The following is a 21,593-nucleotide window of genomic DNA, read 5'->3' on the forward strand; positions in this document are numbered from 1 at the left end:
ACGTCGCTGTGACCGGTGAACCGCCTCCTTTCTAAGGGGGCGGTCCGTGCGGCGTCACAGCGACGTCACTGAACCGCCGCCCAATCGCAGCGGAGGGGCGGAGATGAGCGGGACGTAACATCCCGCCCACCTCCTTCCTTCCGCATAGCGGCCGGGAGGCAGGTAGGGAGACGTTCCTCGCTCCTGCGGCGTCACACGCAGCGATGTGTGATGCCGCAGGAACGAGGAACAACCTCGTTACTGCTGAAGTAACGATAATTGGGAATGGACCCCCGTGTCGCCGATTAGCGATTTTTCACTGTTTTGCAACGATGCAAAATCGCTAATCGATGTCACACGCAACGGCATCGCTAATGCGGCCGGATGTGCGTCACGAATTCCGTGACCCCAACGACTCCGCATTAGCGATGTCGTAGCGTGTAAAGCCCGCTTAAGCCAAACACTGAATCACATCACTGTGTGACTGGAGCCCTATGCACACCTCATCTGCAAAACTAAAGGCTGCTTTACACGCAGCGACATCGCTAGTAATGTCGCTCGTGAAAGCACCCGGCCCCGTCGTTTGTGCGTCACGGGCAAGTAGCTGTCCGTGGCGTACAAAATCGCTAGTACCCGTCACACATACTTACCTTCCTAGCGGTGTCGCTGTGGCTGGCAAACAGCCTCTTTTCTAAGGGGGCGGTTTGTGCGGCGTCACAGCGACGTCACACGGCAGGCGTCCAATAGAAGCGGAGGGGCAGAGAGCAGCCGCATGAAAGTCACGCCCACCTCGTTGCTGGAGGACGCAGGTACGGTGTTGTTCGTCATTCCTGGGGTGTCATATGTAGCGATGTGTGCTACCTCAGGAGCGACGAACAACCTGCGTCCAAAATCAGCAACGACATTTGGGAAATGGACGACGTGTCAACAATCAACGATTTGGTGAGTATTTTGCATCGTTAGCAGTCGCTCATACGTGTCACACGCAACAACGTCCCTAACAATGTGCGTCACGAATTCCGTGACCCCAACGACATCTCGTTAGCGATGTCGTTGCATGTAAAGCCCTCTTAAGGAAGGAAATCTTACAACTCAGACTTATGGGAAACCCACATCCTCAAACTCATTCTTGAGATAGTAAAGTAGCCATCCCTTCCCACTAAAAAGAGGCATTCCCAATCCTAAGGACCAGTATCTAAGGATCCGAAGGAACTGTTCAGATAATGCCCTTTTCAAAACACACACGATTTTAGAATTAGTTTCGTGGAGAGAGGTTACCCTGAAATGATCCTAAAAGAAGCTCGCTAGTCTGTATTGATTGCTATTGTGCCACTGACAATGAAAGAAGACATGTTTCGGGTTCATATAGAAAGGGAATATTTATGGCTTATGGATCCTCCATCTGGGGTATTGTGTAGAGCAGTGGTCCCCAGCCTTTATGACCTTGAGAGCCACGTTCAGGTCTGAGAGAGGGTCGCGAGTCACATCCAGCTCTGAGAGAGGGTTGCGAGACACATCCAGCTCTGAGAGAGGGTTGCAAACCACATTCAGCTCCCTCACCCCTTATAGTAATGACACCCAAAGCCTTCATTACCAGTATAGTGACAGATAAAGCTTCTCCACAGAAATCACACTGAATTTGTATACCAAGATCGAGGTGATCCTAGCCTACATCCTTCCAGATCTGCTTTTCTGTGTGGAGTTACTCACAAAACTCACCATCTGGAGACCTGGTCTTCATAGCTGTTTGTCAGACCAGGTGCTTATGCATCAAGCTGGTAGACAGCCATGACCAACACATCACGGGCTCGTGAGCCACATGTGGCTCCCATGCTACAGGTTGGGGACACCTGGTGTAGAGGTTGTTATGCCCTCCCCTTCTCTTAGGATTGCACCATAATTTATGGACATCCTCAAGTACTCACAAGAGATACCAATTATGGGTGAGATTGTTCCAAGCTCTAGTATATGGTTTTATCATGTTGTGGATTATAATTTTTTGCACTTGACACTTTTCCCCGTTATTTCTGGAATACAGTCAGCATTTCACGCTAACTCAGGACTTATTTATTTATGTGTGTGTGTCTGGCGTATTGCAGGAGATTTAGTCTTTATGAAAAGTTATATTTTAAGGGTCTTCTTTTGCTACAGTTAGTTAGGTCTACTGAACTGTCTATGCAGTGAATTGGGAATTGTGTATAAAAAAATACTGTTCTAACTGCTACAAATATAAGAAATTAATCAGCATAGGGTGTTTATGAGCCAACCAGAGAGCTTATTTGTTCTCTTGCTTCTCAGCAGCACAGAAGAGGAATCTGATTATCACTGTACGGCATGTTATATGTTAGCGAGGAGAAAGAAACTTGAAGAAAATTAGGGAGGAAGAATTATGTTCTCTGTTCATTACTAATGAGGTTCATGACAGAGCAGATCAGTTTATATGTGGCGCCCCTGAGGCTTCAGTCGTCACAGGGTACTGCATCTCATTTAAGGTGCAGTATTCATCTCGGGTGAGGAGGAAGTTAATCACTGATGTTTCCATATTTCACTTTACATACACCTTAGTTGCCTTCTCACTGGGGACTGGACTAGGGTAGGCTGGGGGTGGCCATCACGAGGCATGGGAATTTCCCGATCACTAGGACAACCACCTGGGGGGTGGGTACCACTTGGGGCAGAAGTAGGAGCAACCTTTACACAATCTTCAGTCAAGTTGGGACTACAGTTCTGGCAACGTGACACCATTCTCTTCAACTTCTTTCTTCACAGAGCCTGAGGCTTAGAGCAGGAAGCTCAGCTCAGGATCTTCACTTCATCAAGGGGTAACCCCTGTTAAAGGACACACTCTGACACTGGTGGTGACCTCTGACTTATTCGGGATTGGCTGGGGCCCATCACGGCAGAAACAGGCACTCTGTGGCTGGCTATCATACAGTGAGTAAAGACCTTGAACCGCAACGACTGTGTCAGCCCATCCATGCCGGCACCATTGCCCCGCGCTTCGGCGCCAACAGCCATTACCATCACCATCATCCTCTCCTGGGGCCTGGCTCTACCTGTGGGGAGTTGAACCATCGGAGCTGCAACACCATCCGCCCCAGAGGACAGCACCCACAGCAGCGGTTATTCCCTGGCCACACACCACAGGTGGCATCACAAGACAACTACTCCCAACATCCCCATCATCAATCCCATCGTCCATCCCTCTTATTGATACCGACGGGTGTCACAAAACCGGGCAGGGCCACCTGTGACATCCTCTGACCCTCACCGGCCCGGTGACGAGTATTCCCAAGCCCCATGGGGCCCGTCGTATAGAGGAGTGCATTTATTTGGTTAATCTCAAGTCAAACATAACGGAGTTTCCAGGTATAGCTTTTTTACTGCCTTGCATAAAAATAACAACCCCCTTTCTGCTCCATCACTGCTTTTTCCTCACTGACCCCTGTTCACAAGCTGCAGTAGTGACCACAGTAATCAATCACTGATCTCAGTGGTCCTGTGGTGTGTGTATATCAGCACAAGCCCAGTGTTTGGCTGCAGCAGACATGTATTTTAGTCATGAATGATATCACAACTGCAGCTGGTCAACTAATTGGCTACATATTGCCCACATTTAAACATTCCCCATGGTTTTCTATGTAACCATGGTAGCGCCTCCCAGGCCCCGGCAGGGGCACTCCTTTTCTCAGCTACCCGGTTCCTGAGTGGTCTCCATGCGCGCCCCTGCTCTCAATCTCTGGTGGGGGTGTCTTTCCTCTCTCCTGCCCCGCAGCTTCCTCTCCTGCTCCGGGCCTTCCGCAGCCTTCTCACACTCCCAGGCTGCGAGTTCTGCTTCTGCGTCTGTTCCTAGGGTGCGCGCGGCCACTGCCCCTCTCATAAAGAGCCGGTGTCTCATTACCCAGAAGCTGTCCTGAGATCACCTATTACCTTAGAGGTATTTAAATCCTCCTCCCCTGACAGGAGGCGCCTGAGCAATGTTGCCTATAGTGCGTTGCTAGTTCTCAGGTCCCCGTTTGTTATTGTGTTTAGTCTCAGTACCAATCTCTTGTTACTAACCATTTTCTCTTCCTAGAGCCTGCTCACCTGCACTGTCTGTGTGCCGTCCCGTCTGTACCTTTTACTGAGTGCAGAATGTGCCCAGGAGGAGAAAATATTTACCAGGAGGACCCCAGGATTGGCTATATATACCAGGATGGGGACAAATAAACCAGGATGGGGACACATATACCAGGAGTGGCCCAGGGAGAGGATATATACCAGGAGGTGGACTATATGCTAGGAAGGAGACAAACCAGGATAGGTCCAGGAGGGGGACATATAAACCATGAGGACATATATACCAGGAAGTTATTATACAGAGGGGCAGTGTGTGTGGGGGATAGTATACAGAGGGGTAGTGTGTGGAGGGTGATATACTGAGGGGCAGTGTGTGTGGAGGAAATAATATGAGACAGTGTGTGTGGGACAGACATTATATAGAGGGATAGAGTGTATGTGGATATTATACATAGGGGCAGTGTGGGAGAGATATAAAGGAGGGAGGCAGTGTGAAAGGTGTATTTTGGAGAGAAGCGGTGTAGAGGGTGTACTATGGAGAGGGGTGGTGTAGAGGGTGTGTCATGGAGAGAGGCGGTGTAGATCCTGTATTATGGAAGGCCGTTGTGTCGAGGGTGTATTATGGAGAGGGGCAGTGGGGAAGGTGTATTATGGAGAGGGGCACTATAGAGGGTGTATTATGGAAAGAGGCGGTGTAGAAAATGTGTTATGTAGAGGGGAGTTTAGAGGGTGTGCTAAGGAAAGAGGCGGTGTACACGGTGCATTATGGAGAAAGGAGGTGTAGAAGGTGTGTTAGAGAAAGAGGCAGTGTAGAAGGTGTGTTTGTCGAGGGGCAGTGTAAAAGGTGTATTCATTGTTTTGAGGGGAAATACTTAATTCTCTCGAACAACTTCAAGGGTGCTAACACTTTTGGCCATGACTGTGTGTGTGTATATATATATATATATAGTATATATATATATATATATATATATATATATATATATAAAATATATACCGAGTTTTTCCAAAAACAAGACACTGTCTTATATTTTTTTGCCCCCCAAAAAAGCACTAGGGCTTATTTTTGGAGGTCGTCTTATTCTTGGAGAAACACGGTTAGGGGTAAGTTTACCCCAGAAAAAAGAAGACCCCCCACTTCCCAGGAGACTCATACTCACCAGACCAGGACGTCTGCGTGGTTCCCAGGTCCTCCTGTGATCTCCGGTCGGTGCTGCACGCCGTCCTACCCTGCTGCTAGCTGACATACTGACACACACACACACACAGCCGATCACACACACACACACACAGCAGATCGCACACACACACAGCCGATCACACACACACACAGCAGATCACACACAGCAGATCACACACACAGCAGATCACACACAAACACAGCAGATCACACACACAAACACAGCAGATCACACACACACACACATAGCAGATCACCCACACACAGCAGATCACACAGCAGATCACACACAGCAGATCGCAGGCACACACAGCCGATCACAGATACACACAGCCGATCACAGATACACACATCCGATCGCAGGCACACACACACAGCAGATCACACACACACACAGCAGATCACAGATATACACAGCAGATCACACACAGCAGATCGCAGGCACACTCAGCCGATCACAGATACACACATCCGATCGCAGGCACACACAGCTGATCACAGGCAAAACACAGCCAATCACAGATACACACAGCCGAACGCAGACACACAGCCGATCACAGATACAGCCGATCACAGGCCCACACACAGCCGATTGCAGTCACACAGCAGATCACACACACTCACATCACATCCAGCACTTACGGCCGCAGGGAATGAAGCAAGTCATGTGTCCGGCCGCAGGTCCTGTTTGTTGCGCTCCACTGCACTGCACAGGATTCTGCCGGCGAGAAGAGATCAGTGTCGCTGGATGAGGTGAGTGTGTATGCGATCCAATGTGTGTGCGATCCGATGTTTGTGTGTGCGATCTGATTATGTGTGCGATCCGATGTTTGTGTGTGAGATCTGGTGTGTGTGTGAGATCTGGGGTGTGTGTGTGTGTATATGTGCGCGGGTGTGTGATCACTGCAGGTCCTGCTGCTCGGCGTCTGGTGAGTGTAATTGCCGGGTGCCGCTGTGTATAATGAAGTGTCCTGCAGTATCTGTATCTTTTTTAGCTGCACGGACACTTCATTATTGATCGGCGACTAGGGCTTATTTTCGGGGGAGGGCGGCTTATATTTAAGCCTTTCTCCGAAAATGCTGAAAATCCCTGCTTGGGCTTATTTTTGGGAGAGGTCTTATTTTTGGAAAAACACGGTATATGTAATCATATGTGTTTCCAAGAGTGGCAGCGGACTGTGGAAGGTAGGAGGGGTGGAGCCTGGGTGGAATCTCAAGGGGACCCCAACATTTTGCCAGTATGGGGCTCTGAAAGTCCTAGTGGCAGCCCTGTTTAGGGTTGATATCAATGTTAGTTTTGGACCACCCCTTTAAATCACATTTTAGATGTAGTAGGTGTAAACTACGTTAGCAATCATAGTCTACATAAGATGTTTACTTTCTGAATAGTAATGCTCTGCAGAATATGTTGGTGCTATAGAAATAACGATTAATATCATTATTTACTTTCCTGTGTCTTCATTGATTTGTTGCATTCGGAAGATGCAGTATCAGCCGCATTGTAATTTTGAGAATATTTTAGTTCTTAAAGACAAAATAAGAAAACATTTTGTGCACATAAAATAGGTCATTTATTGTGAATCTTGCAAAGACACATTTAAGCAACAAAATATACATTTGTGAACTTTAGATTTCATTCTATACATTACTAGACCAAAGCAATAAATTAAATGTACATTATTTACAGACAGAGGTCACCGGAGACTTACAATAAGCACCACCTATCTAAAAAGAATACAAATAGATGTACAGTATAGCGTTTCCCCTTCACTTAATCCACAGACTTAAAAATCATTTTATACTCTAAAATTAGAAACCAACTCTGCTTATTTGCATTTTGTCTAGTGCTACATTTAGGTAGAAATGATATATATTTGTATCCGCATGCTTTTTATTTACACAGTTCTCTTTCATATTTTATCTTTGAAAAAAAATATCTGACAAAATACAGTTCTAGGAAACTGATCCATGTTGGTATCTCATTAACGGGCGATTCTTTCCATGGTCACCAAAGGCCTTAGTAACACATAGGCAAAGACAGAAAAATGAAAGTGGATTATAAATTAAATAATGTGGGAAAATTGGATTAAATAATAACATACAAGCTGAATTACAGAAATTTAAATAGACAAATGCATCAATATCATTTTTTTTGTTTTTCAAACAAATTGTTTAATAAAAACACAAGTGAAGAAACTTTTCTGAAAATAATATATATATATATATATATGTACATATATATATGTATGTATATTTATATATATATAATATACTGTATATATATTATATTTATATATATATATATATATATATATATATATGTGTAATTTATTATATATATATGTATATGTATATATATATATATATATATATATATATATATATATATATATTTATATATATATATATATATATACATATCTATACATATATCTGTATATATACTGTATATATATTATAAAATTTATTTTTTTATTTATTTTTTTAAATGTTCGGTGTGCCCTAAGGATATCTACCAAATAATTACCGTAGATCTAGCTTTACAATGAGTATAAGATGTCCTAGGAGGGAGAATTGTATGAATTTTGAGTGGATAGACTTTCCTGGTTAGACTAGGTGGGTATTATGTAACTAAATATTGTGTTATCTCATAATATACATATAATGTGGTTTGAGTTTGTTTTCTTATACGAACCACAAATTCCTTCCATAGATTGAATTAAGGGATATAAATCTAGCTGACTTCAGCCACCACTAGAGGGAGCTTTGAAGTTTTAAAGGGAGCCTGTCAGCTTGATACATGCTATCAAAACCATGAGCAGTATGTAACCGGCACGGGCTGTATTATTCCAGCCAGGAATGTTCGACACTGAAACACAGTGACAATCCATCCAGGCACACCAAAAACTTTAATAACCATCAGGCTATATTAGTTGGACAGACCGATCCCCGGTGGCTCCTCCCCAACTGTTGCCCTCAACTGACAGGTATCTGCATAAATGCACATGTAAGCAAAGACCCATCAGTCGCTATCAACAGGCAGGGAGAAGCCTTAAAGGGAATTTGTCAACGGGTTTTGTTATGTTATGTGACAGCAGCATGAGGTAAACACAGAGACACTGATTCCAGAGATGTATCACTTACTGGGTGCAGCAGTTGTTTTCTTTGCTGCAGATCTAGCAGAGCTCAGATGTTGTTCCATATGTAACCCCGCCCACAGTACTGGGGGCGTGGTTGGACTAGAAGGCAAGGGGCCAGTTGTCCTATAGTTTTAATATTCTGCTGATAAAACACTGATTGTATTGAAACAGAAAAGCACAGCCCAGTAAGTGGCACATCATTGTAATCAGGCGTTTTTCCACTACATCATGGTGCTCTCAGATTGTATAGCAAATACCTGCTAAAAGATTCCCTTTAATGATTGAATTCTGTTTTATATTCAGTCACATTGCTACAGGTGTATAAAAACCAGCCCTCACCATGCAATCTGCCATTATAAAAATTTGTGAAAGAATGGGTCATTAAAGAGCTCAGTGAATTTTTATATGGTAATAGGATGTCACAAGTCAGTTCATGGAATTTCTTTCTTCCTAAATATTCCACCATCACCTGTGAGTGCTATAATTGAAAAGTTAAAGTGTTTGGGAGTCAGAGAAAATCAGCAACAAAGTAAGGATCTTGTAACGTTCTATATCAGTCGCCAAGGTTTTCCTAACTCAATAACTTCAGAGATCCTAACCTCCTCAGGCATTAACATCAGCTCGAAAAATGGTCCCTGAGCTTGATGGCTTAGGCTTTCAAAACCAAGCAGCTGCATGTAAGTCTTACATCACCAAACAAAATCCAAAATGTTGGATGAAGTTATATAAAGTGCACCAACACTGGACATTAGAGCAGTAGAGTTGTGTTCTGTGGAGTGACAAATCACACTTCTCTATCATGGAAGAGTCTGGGTTTAGCAAATATCAAGATAATATTACCTGTGTGACTGCATTGTGCGAACTGTAAAGTTTGGAGCAGGAGTGATAATGATATGGGACTGTTTATCAGAGTTCCACCTAGGTCCCTTAGTTCTATTTAACTGAGATCTTACTGCTCCATCATAGCAAGACATCTTGAACAATTTTATGCGTCCAACTTTGTGGGAACAGTTTGGGGAAGACATTTTTATCCTCCAACATGACTGTACCCCAGTGCACAAAGCAGACTCCATAAACGCATGGTTGGGTGAATCTGGTGTGAAAGAACTTGATTGAACCTCACAAAGCCTTGACCATAACCCCACCGGATACCTAACCGATGAACGAGAACAGAAATTACAAGTTATGCACTCTCGTCCAATATTAGAGTCTCACCTCACAAATGCTATTCTGGATAATTGGACAACAAATCCCATATAAATCAAGTTCCAAAATCTTGTAGAAAGCTTTAACAAAAAAATTGTAATGTATTATAGATGCCAAGGAGGGGTGTGGGTAAACCTTAATAATATTAACTATGGAATTACAAGGAGATGTCATAACAGTTTTGTAGGTGTAAGTGTCACAACATTTTTGTCCATATCATGTATATTATACCATTTTTAAAAGGTTTGTGTTTATTTTAAGGTAGTTTTATGGTGTCCTATTGACCCTTTGCTCTGAGCCGTTTCCAGGCACCCTTCTAATAAGAGCAAGTGCTACAGGCCAAAGCTCTTACTCTACAATACCAAGGTGTCTCTGCATTAAATCATCATGTAACATACAACTGCAGCAGCCCCACGTGGAAAGATGAGTGTATCAGTGGAGAATGGGTTAAACGCAGTGCTGTCATAGAGATGAATCCGGATGAAGTTCAAGTGATTTATTTTTCAACGCATTTTGGAGAACACTTTCTCCTTCTTCAGGACTAAAAATCACATGATGATTTTTGTTCCTGAAGAAGAAGAAATATAAATCACTTGAACTTCATCTGGATTCAGCTATATGACAGTCTGCGTTTAATCCATTCTCCACATGTGTTAGAATGGGTGTGACTCTTCACAACCCTACAAGGTGATCCTCTCCACTGATTATACCATTAATTTATTTCAAGATAAGACCCTATTGTGCTCCCCCTTGTTGTTCCTCTCTGCTAATTTAAATTTCATGAAATGATCTCTTATGGATAGAGATGAGCGGACCCGTTCGGTTTGGTGGGTTGAGATGGACTTTAAATAAAGTTTGGTTTGGGACCCAGACTTGACCTAACCCCAATGTAAATCACAAATTGGGCAGTTTGGGTCTCTGCTCACATACAGCCAACCATAAACAGATCACTTCCAGGGACGGGTGAGAGGGGTTTTTCCTTTTTTTTGGTGCACACTACATCTGATCACACTGTTGTTACTCCCAGAGTAAATCGATCAAACACTGTAAGCGGCTTGCACTGGGCTGAGCCCCGAGTGTATCCGAGCACAGTGATGCTGGCGTGAGTGGTTTGCATACGTAAAGCACCCGATCTCTGTCTTTTTTTTGTAAAGTCTCTGTTTGGTACGAACACTGAACCTTGGGTTTGCTCACCTCTAGCAATGGTTTATTATAGCAGTCCTTTCTCTAAACAGGACATATTCTGAAATTTATAGTGTTAGATATTTAACAAACATACTCTATGTACATCCACGTTTGCTACATGCCTCTGATGGATGCCATCCATTAAGTTCATATGTTCAAAAAATACATTTAATTTAAGGATTTTTTTAATTGATTTTGAATTAGTGCCATAAATTACATGACGTTACACAATTAAAGAAACATTAAAGGTGGACGAGCTCATGAGCTGGAACTCAGTAGTAGGACATTTTTTGATCCCTTTCACTTTTCAAGTCATAAATACAGGATGATCAGTAGAAATAGGCCAATGCCCATTGCATGGTTTTATGTCTACTAAATGGACCAGTGGATTTATTACATTTTATTACACAAAATAAATAAAATCATGAGTATTACTTCCAATTAGAGATGAGTTGATATCTTCATGCAGACCTGGTTTACAGTGCAAATCAGTGCTCTCTGGCCGTGGACAGCCGATGTGCAAATTTCCAGGTTCCTCCATGCTGCATTTGATTTGCTGGCTTGGTTTGATGACAACTGTGCAGAACATCATTATAAACCAAGCCAGGAAACCTGGAGGGTGAAGAATTGTGCGCAGATCCTTTCCACAGCCCGAGAGCACGGACCTGGCTTGTGGATCTGGATTACGCAAAGCGATCTTCTCACCTCTACTTCTGATACCAACAACCGATTGTCGTCTAAAGTGACATTTAAAAGAATATTTAAGTCAAATAGAGTTAACATATGTCAAAATATAAATGTAGGAAACAAAATAAAATTCAGAGAACAAAAAAAACAAACAAAATAATTTTTAAAATGCCCTGATAATGTTCATAAATTAAATTCCTGTTTGAAATATCAGATAATACACTGTAAACATTGGATTCCAATCCGTATAATCAAACTCTTCTGCAATATACCTTACATAGTTTAGCAGATAAAGAGGACTCAGATGAGATCTACTATAAGTGAGGGCAGTATAGCATACAGGAGGAAATGCAGCTATTGGGGATAAATAATATTTGAATTTTTTTTGTAAAAACCTGTTCAAATGCCAGCAGGATTCATTGAAAAAGCCTATGAGTCTGGCTTTCCCCGCCCACACAGAGTGATTGACAGCTCTCCCTGGTTGCAAACCTAGACAGAAAAGGCTGCATGGGTGGGAGGGGGAAGAAGGACTCACAGGCTTTTTCTATGAATCATGTCAGGATTTGAAAAGCATTTTACATGTATATTCGAAGTTAAAAGCATTGCTGCCCACAGGTTCAAAGGGGATTGTCATTTCTCCTACCTTTAAGCTTCTAAACTGACACATGGCTGCTTGTACGGTAAACGCTGTGGTCTGATCTATTTATTTTTTGTTCTACCTTGTACCCAAAATCAAATAGTTTATTTCAAATTACATCGAGCCGTATGTCACACAGGGGAATTTACTCTTTTAAAGATTTTTTCTAAGTATTTTTTTTAAATTGTAAAATGATATATAAACCATTAAATCAAATAACGCCTTGCAGTACAGCACAGAATACCTTGTGACGTGTGCCGGCTCAGCCCTCGCTCAACAAGTTATGGAAATTACTCCAAAATTTTAGTGTACAAGTAGTCATAGAGACAGAACGGGACGGGCTTGTTTTTAATGTTGATAACTGACTTTCTTGACAGGAAGTCTAATCATCTAATCAAATCTTATGGCCTGAGCAAAAGAGCTATCAAATAGAACTGGACAAAAAACATGCATTACAATAATCAAAGAGCATTAACGATGAGCGGATCGATTGTAATTTGGTTTCTTTGCTGAATAGTCACAAAAAATGTGATTGCTCCATATTATGCTCTGGGCTCTGAAAAGATAAAGAAAAGCTGAAACCAAAGGGCCGACACACTTGTTGTTGGTATCAGTTCTATGTGTAGATGCATGTTCACACTGTGGCTATTAAGAGAGAAAACCTAGGGTAAAACAGAAAAAAATGACAATTTTGACAATTTCAGACAAAACCTCAAAATAGGCTGGACAAAATTGTTGGCACTTTCCAAAATCTTTTCAGCATGTAATGCTTGTCTAAGTAACAGGTGTGGGCAATATGAAAATCACACCTGAAACCAGATAAAAAAGGGAGAAGTTGACTCAGTCTTTACATAGTGTGCTGTGTGTGCCACACTAAGCATGGAGAACATAAAGACAACAGAACTGTCTGAGGACTTGAGAACCAAAATTGTTGAAAAATATCAACAATCTCAAGGTTGCAAGTCCATATTAAGAGATTTAGATGTTCCTTTTTCCACAGTGCGCAACATAATCAAGAAGTTTACAACCCATGGCATTGTAGCTAATCTCACTCTATGTGGATGGCAGAGAAAAATTGATGAAAGGTTGCAATGCAGGATAGTCCGGATGGTGGATAAGCAGCCACAATCAAGTTCCAAAGAAATTCAAGCTGTCCTTCAGGTTCAGAGTGCACGAGTGTCAGCACAAACTATCCTTCAACATTTAAATGAAATAAAATGTTATGGCAGGAGACTCAGGAGGACCCACTGCTGAGACAGAGACATTAAAAAGCTAGACTGCAGTTTGCCAAAATCCTTCTAGGAAAGCATCTTGTGGACAGATAAGACCAAGTTAGAGCTTTTTGGTAAACCACATTATTCTACTATTTACCAAAAATGGAATGAGGCCTACAAAGAAAAAAAAAAAGGGCACAGTAACTACAGTCAAATATGGTGGAGGTTCAAAGATGTTTTGTTGTTGTTCTTCTGCCTCTGACACTGGGTTTGACTGTGTGAAAGTGATCATGAAATCTGAAGATTACCAAAGGATTTTTGGTTACAATGCAGTGCCCAGTGTCAGAAAGCTTGGTCTGCATTCTAAGTCATGGGTCTTTTAGCAGGACATTGACCCCAAACATACTTCAAGAAGCCCCCCAGAAAGGTTTGGAAACAAAACACTGGAGAGTTCAGAAGTGGCAGCAATGAATCCAGATCTAAATCCCATTGAACACCTGGGAGAGATCTTAAAATTGCTCTTGGGAGAAGGTGCCTTCAAATATAAGAGACCTGGAGCAGTTTGAAAAAGAAGAGTCCAAAATTCCAGTTGAAAGGTGTAAGAAGCTTGTTGATAGTTATAGGAAGTGACTGATTGCAGTTTTTTATTCCAAGGGGTATAAAACCACATATTAACTTGAGGGTGCCAACAATTTTGTCCGGCCCATATTTGAGGCTTTTTTTTAATTAAATCCAATATTTCTTTAAAAAAAAAATAAACATGTGTATGACAAAACATGTGTAATTTAAATAATTTTCCAGGAGAAATACTTAATTTTATGGAAAAATTTCACGGGTGCTATCACTTTTGGCCATGACTGTAGCTTTTCATGTACAGATGCATAGTGGTCAGGTCTGGGTCCTGCACTGAGGTCTGCTGGCTCTTAGACAAGTTAATAATTTAGAGATAGGATCATCCTTAATGGGTACACCTTGTCGCGGTGATTTGGCTTTTACGCTATAGTAGTGACTAAGTGTCCTATGTTATTTACATTTACTATTTGTATATTTATTTACTGCAGGGTATTTGATATCTGGTTTTATTCTTGTTTTTCAAGATATAATAAATGTAAGATATGAAAACTTAGGATATAAACAAAATAAAATCCTCTCTGGTTGCCCCGCTGCTTAGTTTGTGCCACCCATTCTTCCTTCTGCCATCACGAGTCACATCTCTGGCCTCTTCACTATAGGCCAGGACTTCCAACCCAACCACTGAACCTTCTCAGGTTGTAGTGCCTGTAAAGACGCCATGTCTTTGCAATTCTTTGACTTTTAGTGACCCCAAGGACTGATCGCAGCTGGAAGTCCTTGCCTTAGAGAAGAGGCCGAAGATGCAGCATGTGACGGAAGTAAAAACAGAACCCGACAGGAAGCATTGGGTTATCCCACGAGGTGTTTGGTGAGGTACTAGGGTTTTTTTAACCATTGGACAGCCCTAAAAGATTTACCATAATGGTGGCCAGGTATTTTTTTTGGAATAGAATTTTAAGGTGTTCAAAAATTCGACTCCACAAATCGATCTTTCCGGGTAAAGACACCAATATGTATTTTCTGTAAAATAGTAATTGGAGGAGGTTTTATTTTATTTTCTTAGAACTAGGTTTTATGTACCTCTATTTTTCCTCTTGGGAATTTTTGTACTGTATGAACGAATTGACAACGGTTCATTACCAGTAAGTTTTCCACTCCACGTAAACAGGTGCAGTCCACTATGGTCACACTGTATAGGGGAAAAGCTCAGTGATATGAGGAATAATAACATCCACTCTATAGTTCATTGAAAAGGTGTATATATACATGTGTATATATATATATATATATATATACACACACATGTATATATACCTTTTCAAATTTAGCTGCATGTTTAGCCCATGCTACTGGAAAAGGTTCTGACAGGGCTCATTTTATATATATATATATATATATATATATATATATATAGATATATATAGATATATATATTTATATATATATATATACTGTATATATATAAATAGGTATATATAAAATGAGCGCTGTCAGAACCTTTTACAAATAGCATGGGCTAAACATGCAGCTAAATTTACTCTATAATTATACAATACAGTAAGGTGTATATAAACATTGTACTTCTGCATTTCTTCCAGACACCGGTAGAGGGCAGTCACCACTAAAAAAACATCCGAGTCGTCATGGGCGAAGATGTATTTGCATATTATTAACATAGCTTAACAAAAAAATTACATTTTAGATGTCAACCGTCCAAGCAGCAAGATGTCTGTGCATTAGAAACCAGCGGTGACCTTTATTATTTAATACTAACGGTCTTTTTTATGCATGGGCACAGATTTACGTTAAATAATTCAGTACCAGATGAGAAATGGTGTGTCACCATCTAGGAGGGTACGGTGCGCAGCAGCTGTCAGTCTGGGTATAAACAGTCTTCGTGGTATCATTCTATGACTGGTACATGTGTATATAGAATATTGTAGGACTGGTAACGGAAAGAAACATGTAGAAATTCTTGTGGGGCCATTTGTTTCCCATTCTTGGCGCAGTCACCCTAGGTCTCCACCAAGTATATGAGGTCCAGTTATACCCCCTATACAAACCACAAATATATCGATGTAAAAAGTTATTTTACTTCAATTTATATAAAATGGGAAAATATCACAAGAGATTGCAAAACGTAAAAATTGTCTTATAACAGAAAGGAAGAATTTTTGACTTGAGCTCTCCCGAATTTTTGGTATGAATTTTTGCATGTATCAAGGGACAAATCCTGTAATGGAAGTGGTGATATTGGGACGTCTTACCTCGTCTGTGTAGGGTAAAGAGTTTATTTTTCATTCTTTATGGAGAACTAACCAACACTACAATCTTTACCAAGTATTTGAGAATAAAATAGAATAAACCAAATGTAAGTAGTGCAAAGCTAAATAATTTATATACCTAAGTTTAACGTTGACTGAAATGATAAAATGACCCTTTTTTTGTCAGCATGAAAAAAATGGAAATCTCCATTTGGATAATTCCATACTGGTTTAATCAAAATGACAAGATCTTTGGAAAATATATAAATTTGGATATATAAAGGGTTAGTAGAATTTTGATTAAATACTAATGTAGCAGAGCTGAGTTTAAGCATCCACAATTGGATATCTTTATAAAAAGTGATCCTGTTCTGAGATAATGTTATACATATTCCATGTTATGTACTGTGTAATGGCCGTGTCTGACCGTACAGGGATATGGTCTGATCATACATCTCCTGGATTCTTTTTGTGAGGTAAAACATTTCTCTGTCTGTTTTTAAAACATGTTTTACCTCAAAGAAAGAATTATTTGCCATCCTGTGCTGTAATATTTTCCTACCCAAGAGATGTGGTATGATTAGACCATGACACTGTATGGTCAGACACGGCCATTACACAGTACATAGCAGGGACATATATATATATATATATATATATATATATATATATATAAGATTATCTCAGCACAGGAACATTTTTTTTATACGCATCCAATTGTGGAGCTTAATATTATTCCAAGATCTATTGACTAAATGAACTTTGTTCATGGGAAAACCCCTTTAAATCTGAAGTTTGCTCAGAGCTGCACTGTATATAGATTTAACTGCAATTCTATGGAAAGTCCCTGATGACACTGAGGACGTTATGAGCATTTACAGGGATCCTGTAGGTGGGAAAGTAAAACTAAAGGATGGCGGGAGAAGATGAAGCTGATGAAGAGGCCACTTTTTGCTAATAAGATAATATATATAATATATTTAATATATTCACATCTATTACTGATTTATGCAAAAAATAGGAAAATAGAGTATTTCTGATTTTTTTTATAGCAATCTTCAATCAATGGTGCATATATAGTTCAGCATACTGATCGCATTTGCATTTTTAATAGAACGGACATATGGAAATGTGATATGTTTTCTAGTTATAAAGTAATTTATATTTGCTATTTGATGCCTAAATAATATCCAAAAATATAATCCTTCTATTTTAATTAAAGACCCTTAAAATATAGCTCTACTGAGAAACTTATGAGGATTTTGACCCCTAAACCACCAACCAAGCTGTTATCCAGGATTGAAACCGGCTGACCACAATGTGGTTTTGTATTCTTTATAATGTAGAAATAGAATTTGGAAGTCATTGCACATCAAATTCAAAAGGCCAGAATTTCACCATGAGGATGGAGCTGTGCATAGCCATGGTGGCTGATAGCCTCTTGGCTTAATTGGCGTCCTATAGGCTACGTCACCACAATCCACCTCCAGTTCATCATGAGGATGGAGCTGCTCATAGCCATGGTAGCTGATAGCCTCTTGGCTTAATTGACGTCCTAGAGGCTACGTCACCACAATCCACCTCCAGATGCGCCCTTGTTTAGTGAAGCAACATGTACTAGCCTCATCTTTAGTTGAACATGCTCTAGATAGCATTAGTGGGTTCTTGTTATAATGTATCTGGCATGTGAGATGTCAGCCAACCCAGGAGTGGGATCTGCCAGCATCAATATTTGGAGGAGCAGCCCCTCTCCCATGAATCCCTAGATGTTATTAAAATGTGCATAATAATACTTACCCTTTGCTAACTTCTGCAGTTTCCAGTGCTACTTCACTCATGTGACCTCAGTTGTGGCCAGTCGGCTCATACAACGCCTTCTGTGTGTTCCGGAGGTCACTTTCTCAATGAACATCTATAATACTCAGAATGAGGCTCCCATAGACTAACATTAAAAAAGAAACTAACCAGAGCTGACCAGAAAGAGCTGCAGACACATGATACAGGAGAGGACTGGAGCTGCACTGCAAACGGCAGAAGACAGCGATAAGTACGTATTATAATGGACACTGTAATACATTATTGATGGCTAATGGAGAGAGAAATAAAATACTTTAAGGTTCAAATTAGGTTTTTGTCTATCACCATCCAATATATATCTTCAATCCACGAAAAACTTTTTCATTTTAAAAATTATATTTTTATTGTGCATATTTAAAAAACATTTTATCCTTGAAAAACACATGTCCATCCGTTCTTACTCGTATCGAGCTCCTAGGAGCTCTTATAGCAATGAGTAAGAGCTCCTAGGAGCTCAAACGCGTAAGAACGGATGGACATGTGTTTTTAAAGGATAATTTATTTTTTTTTTAAATATGCACAATAAAAATATAATTTTTAAAGTGAAAAAGTTTTTCGTGGATTGAAGATATATATTGGATGGTGATAGACAAAAACCTAGTTTGAACCTTAAAGAATCTTCACCCAGGAGCCAGCCTGCTATCTGCCCGTGCACTGACCACTGAATATGGACTTGTAATTGGTGAGCTGAATCCTTCAATTTTTTTTTTTCTTTGTGATTTAGAGAAATAAAATAACTGTTGGGGTGCTCCTTTAAAATTATCTTTCTATGTCAAGTGAAATTAGCCAGAATATAGTAGAAAATCATTTTTAACCCGTTAGGCCGGATGCTCCTGTTCTTCACTCGACGGGAACTTCTATATGAATTCCAGACATGCCACTAATGAAGCCATCGACTTCAACTAGGCAAGTACAAAATGTGAATTTTGGACTCTGTTTACCTTTTTTTCCTGCCGTGCCTGTCTTCTTACCAGACAACAGAATAGTAAGAGATTTTGCACAGACACAGTCTTCTCCTGGCCACTACAGACTGGTGGTTCTTTTAGGGTAAAATTCCTTATTACAGTTTCCCTTTAAAATTGACGGCAGGAGACGCTGCGGAGGAAGCAAGCCAGTTGGCAAGGTAAATATTGGACCAGTTACAATATATACTAATTCTGAGTAAGTTGAATAATTCTCAGTATTGGCTTTTCAGTCCACTTTTCAATCCAAAGATTATGTTACGGTTAACCATGCCAGACAAATCCCCAAGATGCAATTCCCACCTCAATATGAGGGTCTCCTCAGATTTAGAGAAGGTTGTATCTTCCACGAGATGACTTGCCTACACTCGAGTATCAATGAACGCCAGTCAAACATTCATACACATTCATTTTATAACACAAACAAAAACACAACATATATTGGAGAAGGTGACCTACAGAATTATGCGCCTTCGAAAACTTGTACTGCTCCTGTCAGATGACTAAAACCAAGATACCTTGATTTATAGTGGTAGTAGTATACAATGTTGGATTGGTTCTTCAAGCCATTGCACATTCAGATACATTTGTGCGTATACGTTGCATAAGATGCCGAAAAAGCAGCCATGTTTAATGAACTGTTCAATTCTACAGGTCATTCAATTGGATTGAATGGCCATCAAGAGACTGTGTGACCTGCAGGAAGATCCTCAGGTATCTAGGTAGATGGAACAGCAGCATTTGGTAATTTCACTGTATCAAACATCATGTACCACCTATGGAGAATGCCCAAAATTGTGGCAAAAATTCCAGTGAACTTCATTCATAAATAGACTTGGCACTCGGTGATCTGGTGCTGTCGCGTAGAAAGACTGTGCACGTAGGATGCTTCACATAAAAAAGAAATTCTCTTTTCTTCCAGAAACAAAAAAAATAAGTCAATTCCACTACTGGACAAGACAGGTCATACTATAAACTCCGTTCACAAGACACGTGTCACGGGACACAAGGAGTGCACTAAGATGGCAGTTCTTCTTTCATTGGTGGGAAACAGCTTGGGAGTTAAACATTTCCATGAATGCATTGTGGCAGTAATTATTCGTGGAGTGACAATACCCTTGCAGGCCAGTATTGAAGTTGGTAGTTCCCCTTGGAGAAGGCATCATCTCACTGCAACACAAAGTGAACAGTCGTCAGAAACAATGAGTGAGGTGATGGGTTCTGTGTGCGATATCACAGCGAAGCATAGCATTCAGCGCCTAGTGTTTTGTTAGTCACAGTAACAACATGCTGAATGACACACAGCAAGACAAAGACGTAGACGGTAAAGACCTGGCGCATACAGAAAGCTGTCATCAGGCAATGCAGAGTAATGGCAAATATATGGATTTCTTCCAACTATTTGTCTGAACTCAGTTGTGCTAAATTCTAATAAGAAGACTATACAAATGAAGAAAATGTGTCTCAGTAAATAAGTATCTGGTTAAAAACATTCATATAATAATCCATTATTTTAAAGACACCTCCTAATTTTGTTTGTGTACACCTGTGTATATATGTAGTGTATGTCAATATACTCTATTTCCACTGTCTTGTCTGGGATTCAGTGCCATTCTGCTCCTCTTCTCAGTAATGTCACCACTCTTGAGACTCTTTGCATCACACTGTGCTCTGCAGGACCCAAAAGTGTATTTTATATTGTAAGTCTATGGAGCATCAGAACAAGGCTCCATAGACTTGTCTTGTAAGGCTGAGTTCACATGTCCTCTAATCATCCGTTAGAATGGATCGTGCAGAAGTCTGTCGGGAAAAAGGTTCTGCAAACACAACTTTTTTTTCCATTGTTAAATAACTGATGTCTGCCGAATCCGATTTTTTTACATGGGAGTATATGGTGAATGGATCCATTTTTTACTCATCCGATATTCTTGCATTTGTAAAGGATTTGTTTTTTTTCTTACAGTATGCATTTAAAATAGAAGATAAATAGAAATTTGTTAACTGATCCATTCTCCATAGACTCCCATGTTAACAAAACGATCTGGCAGAAATCAACTTGCCAATGGATCTCCGCTGGATCCATTCTAACGGATGATTACAGGACATGTGAACTTAGCCTAAGGCCCGTTTCACAAGTCAGGGAAAAACACTGACGTTCTTCACTGACGTGTAAAACATGCACATGTCCCTCCGTGTTCCGTGATTCACGGCACACGTGGATTTTCCATGTGCAATCCGTGATCTGTGATTGCAAATGGACATTACTCACCTGTCTTTGCTCCTGCTGTCCATGGTGCTGAACTCCTCAGCTCTGCAGCGTCCGCCCACCGCTTTCTGCAGCTACTTCCGGGTTGGCTGTTCCTGCTTTCATGAATATTCATGCGTCGGGCAGGAGTTGCAGAGAGCGGAGGCTGCACAGCGAATCGCTGGAAAGGTGAGTTGAAAATGTTTATTATTTAATATGTCAGTGTTTTTCTGGTACATGTTTCACGGATCACACACGGATCACACCATAGTGTGGTCTGTGGGTCATCAGTGATGCCAGAAAAAAACGGACTTGTCTCCGTGCAGAATCACGGACACGCGTGTACGCTGCACGGAGACACGTTCAGTGAAAAATCACTGATTTGTGAGCAGACCCATTGATTAT

At 40.8% G+C, this 21,593-nt stretch overlaps 1 protein-coding gene across 9 annotated transcripts in view; it reads right to left on the minus strand.

Annotated features, from left to right (window-relative positions):
• Positions 1–18,543: 18,543 nt before the first annotated feature.
• The window catches only part of RAP1GAP2 (RAP1 GTPase activating protein 2), a 1,154,914-nt gene continuing 1,151,864 nt past the window's right edge, over positions 18,544–21,593 (minus strand). For all 9 annotated transcript variants that reach the window (XM_075335284.1, XM_075335285.1, XM_075335283.1 and 6 more), the window contains one exon: positions 18,544–20,113. In XM_075335284.1, the coding sequence (XP_075191399.1) occupies positions 20,111–20,113 (3 nt within the window). In that variant the 3' untranslated portion in view covers positions 18,544–20,110. The remainder of the gene's footprint in view (positions 20,114–21,593) is intronic.

The sequence above is a fragment of the Anomaloglossus baeobatrachus genome, chromosome 2, assembly GCF_048569485.1.
Source record: "Anomaloglossus baeobatrachus isolate aAnoBae1 chromosome 2, aAnoBae1.hap1, whole genome shotgun sequence".
NCBI classification, from domain to species: domain Eukaryota; kingdom Metazoa; phylum Chordata; class Amphibia; order Anura; family Aromobatidae; genus Anomaloglossus; species Anomaloglossus baeobatrachus.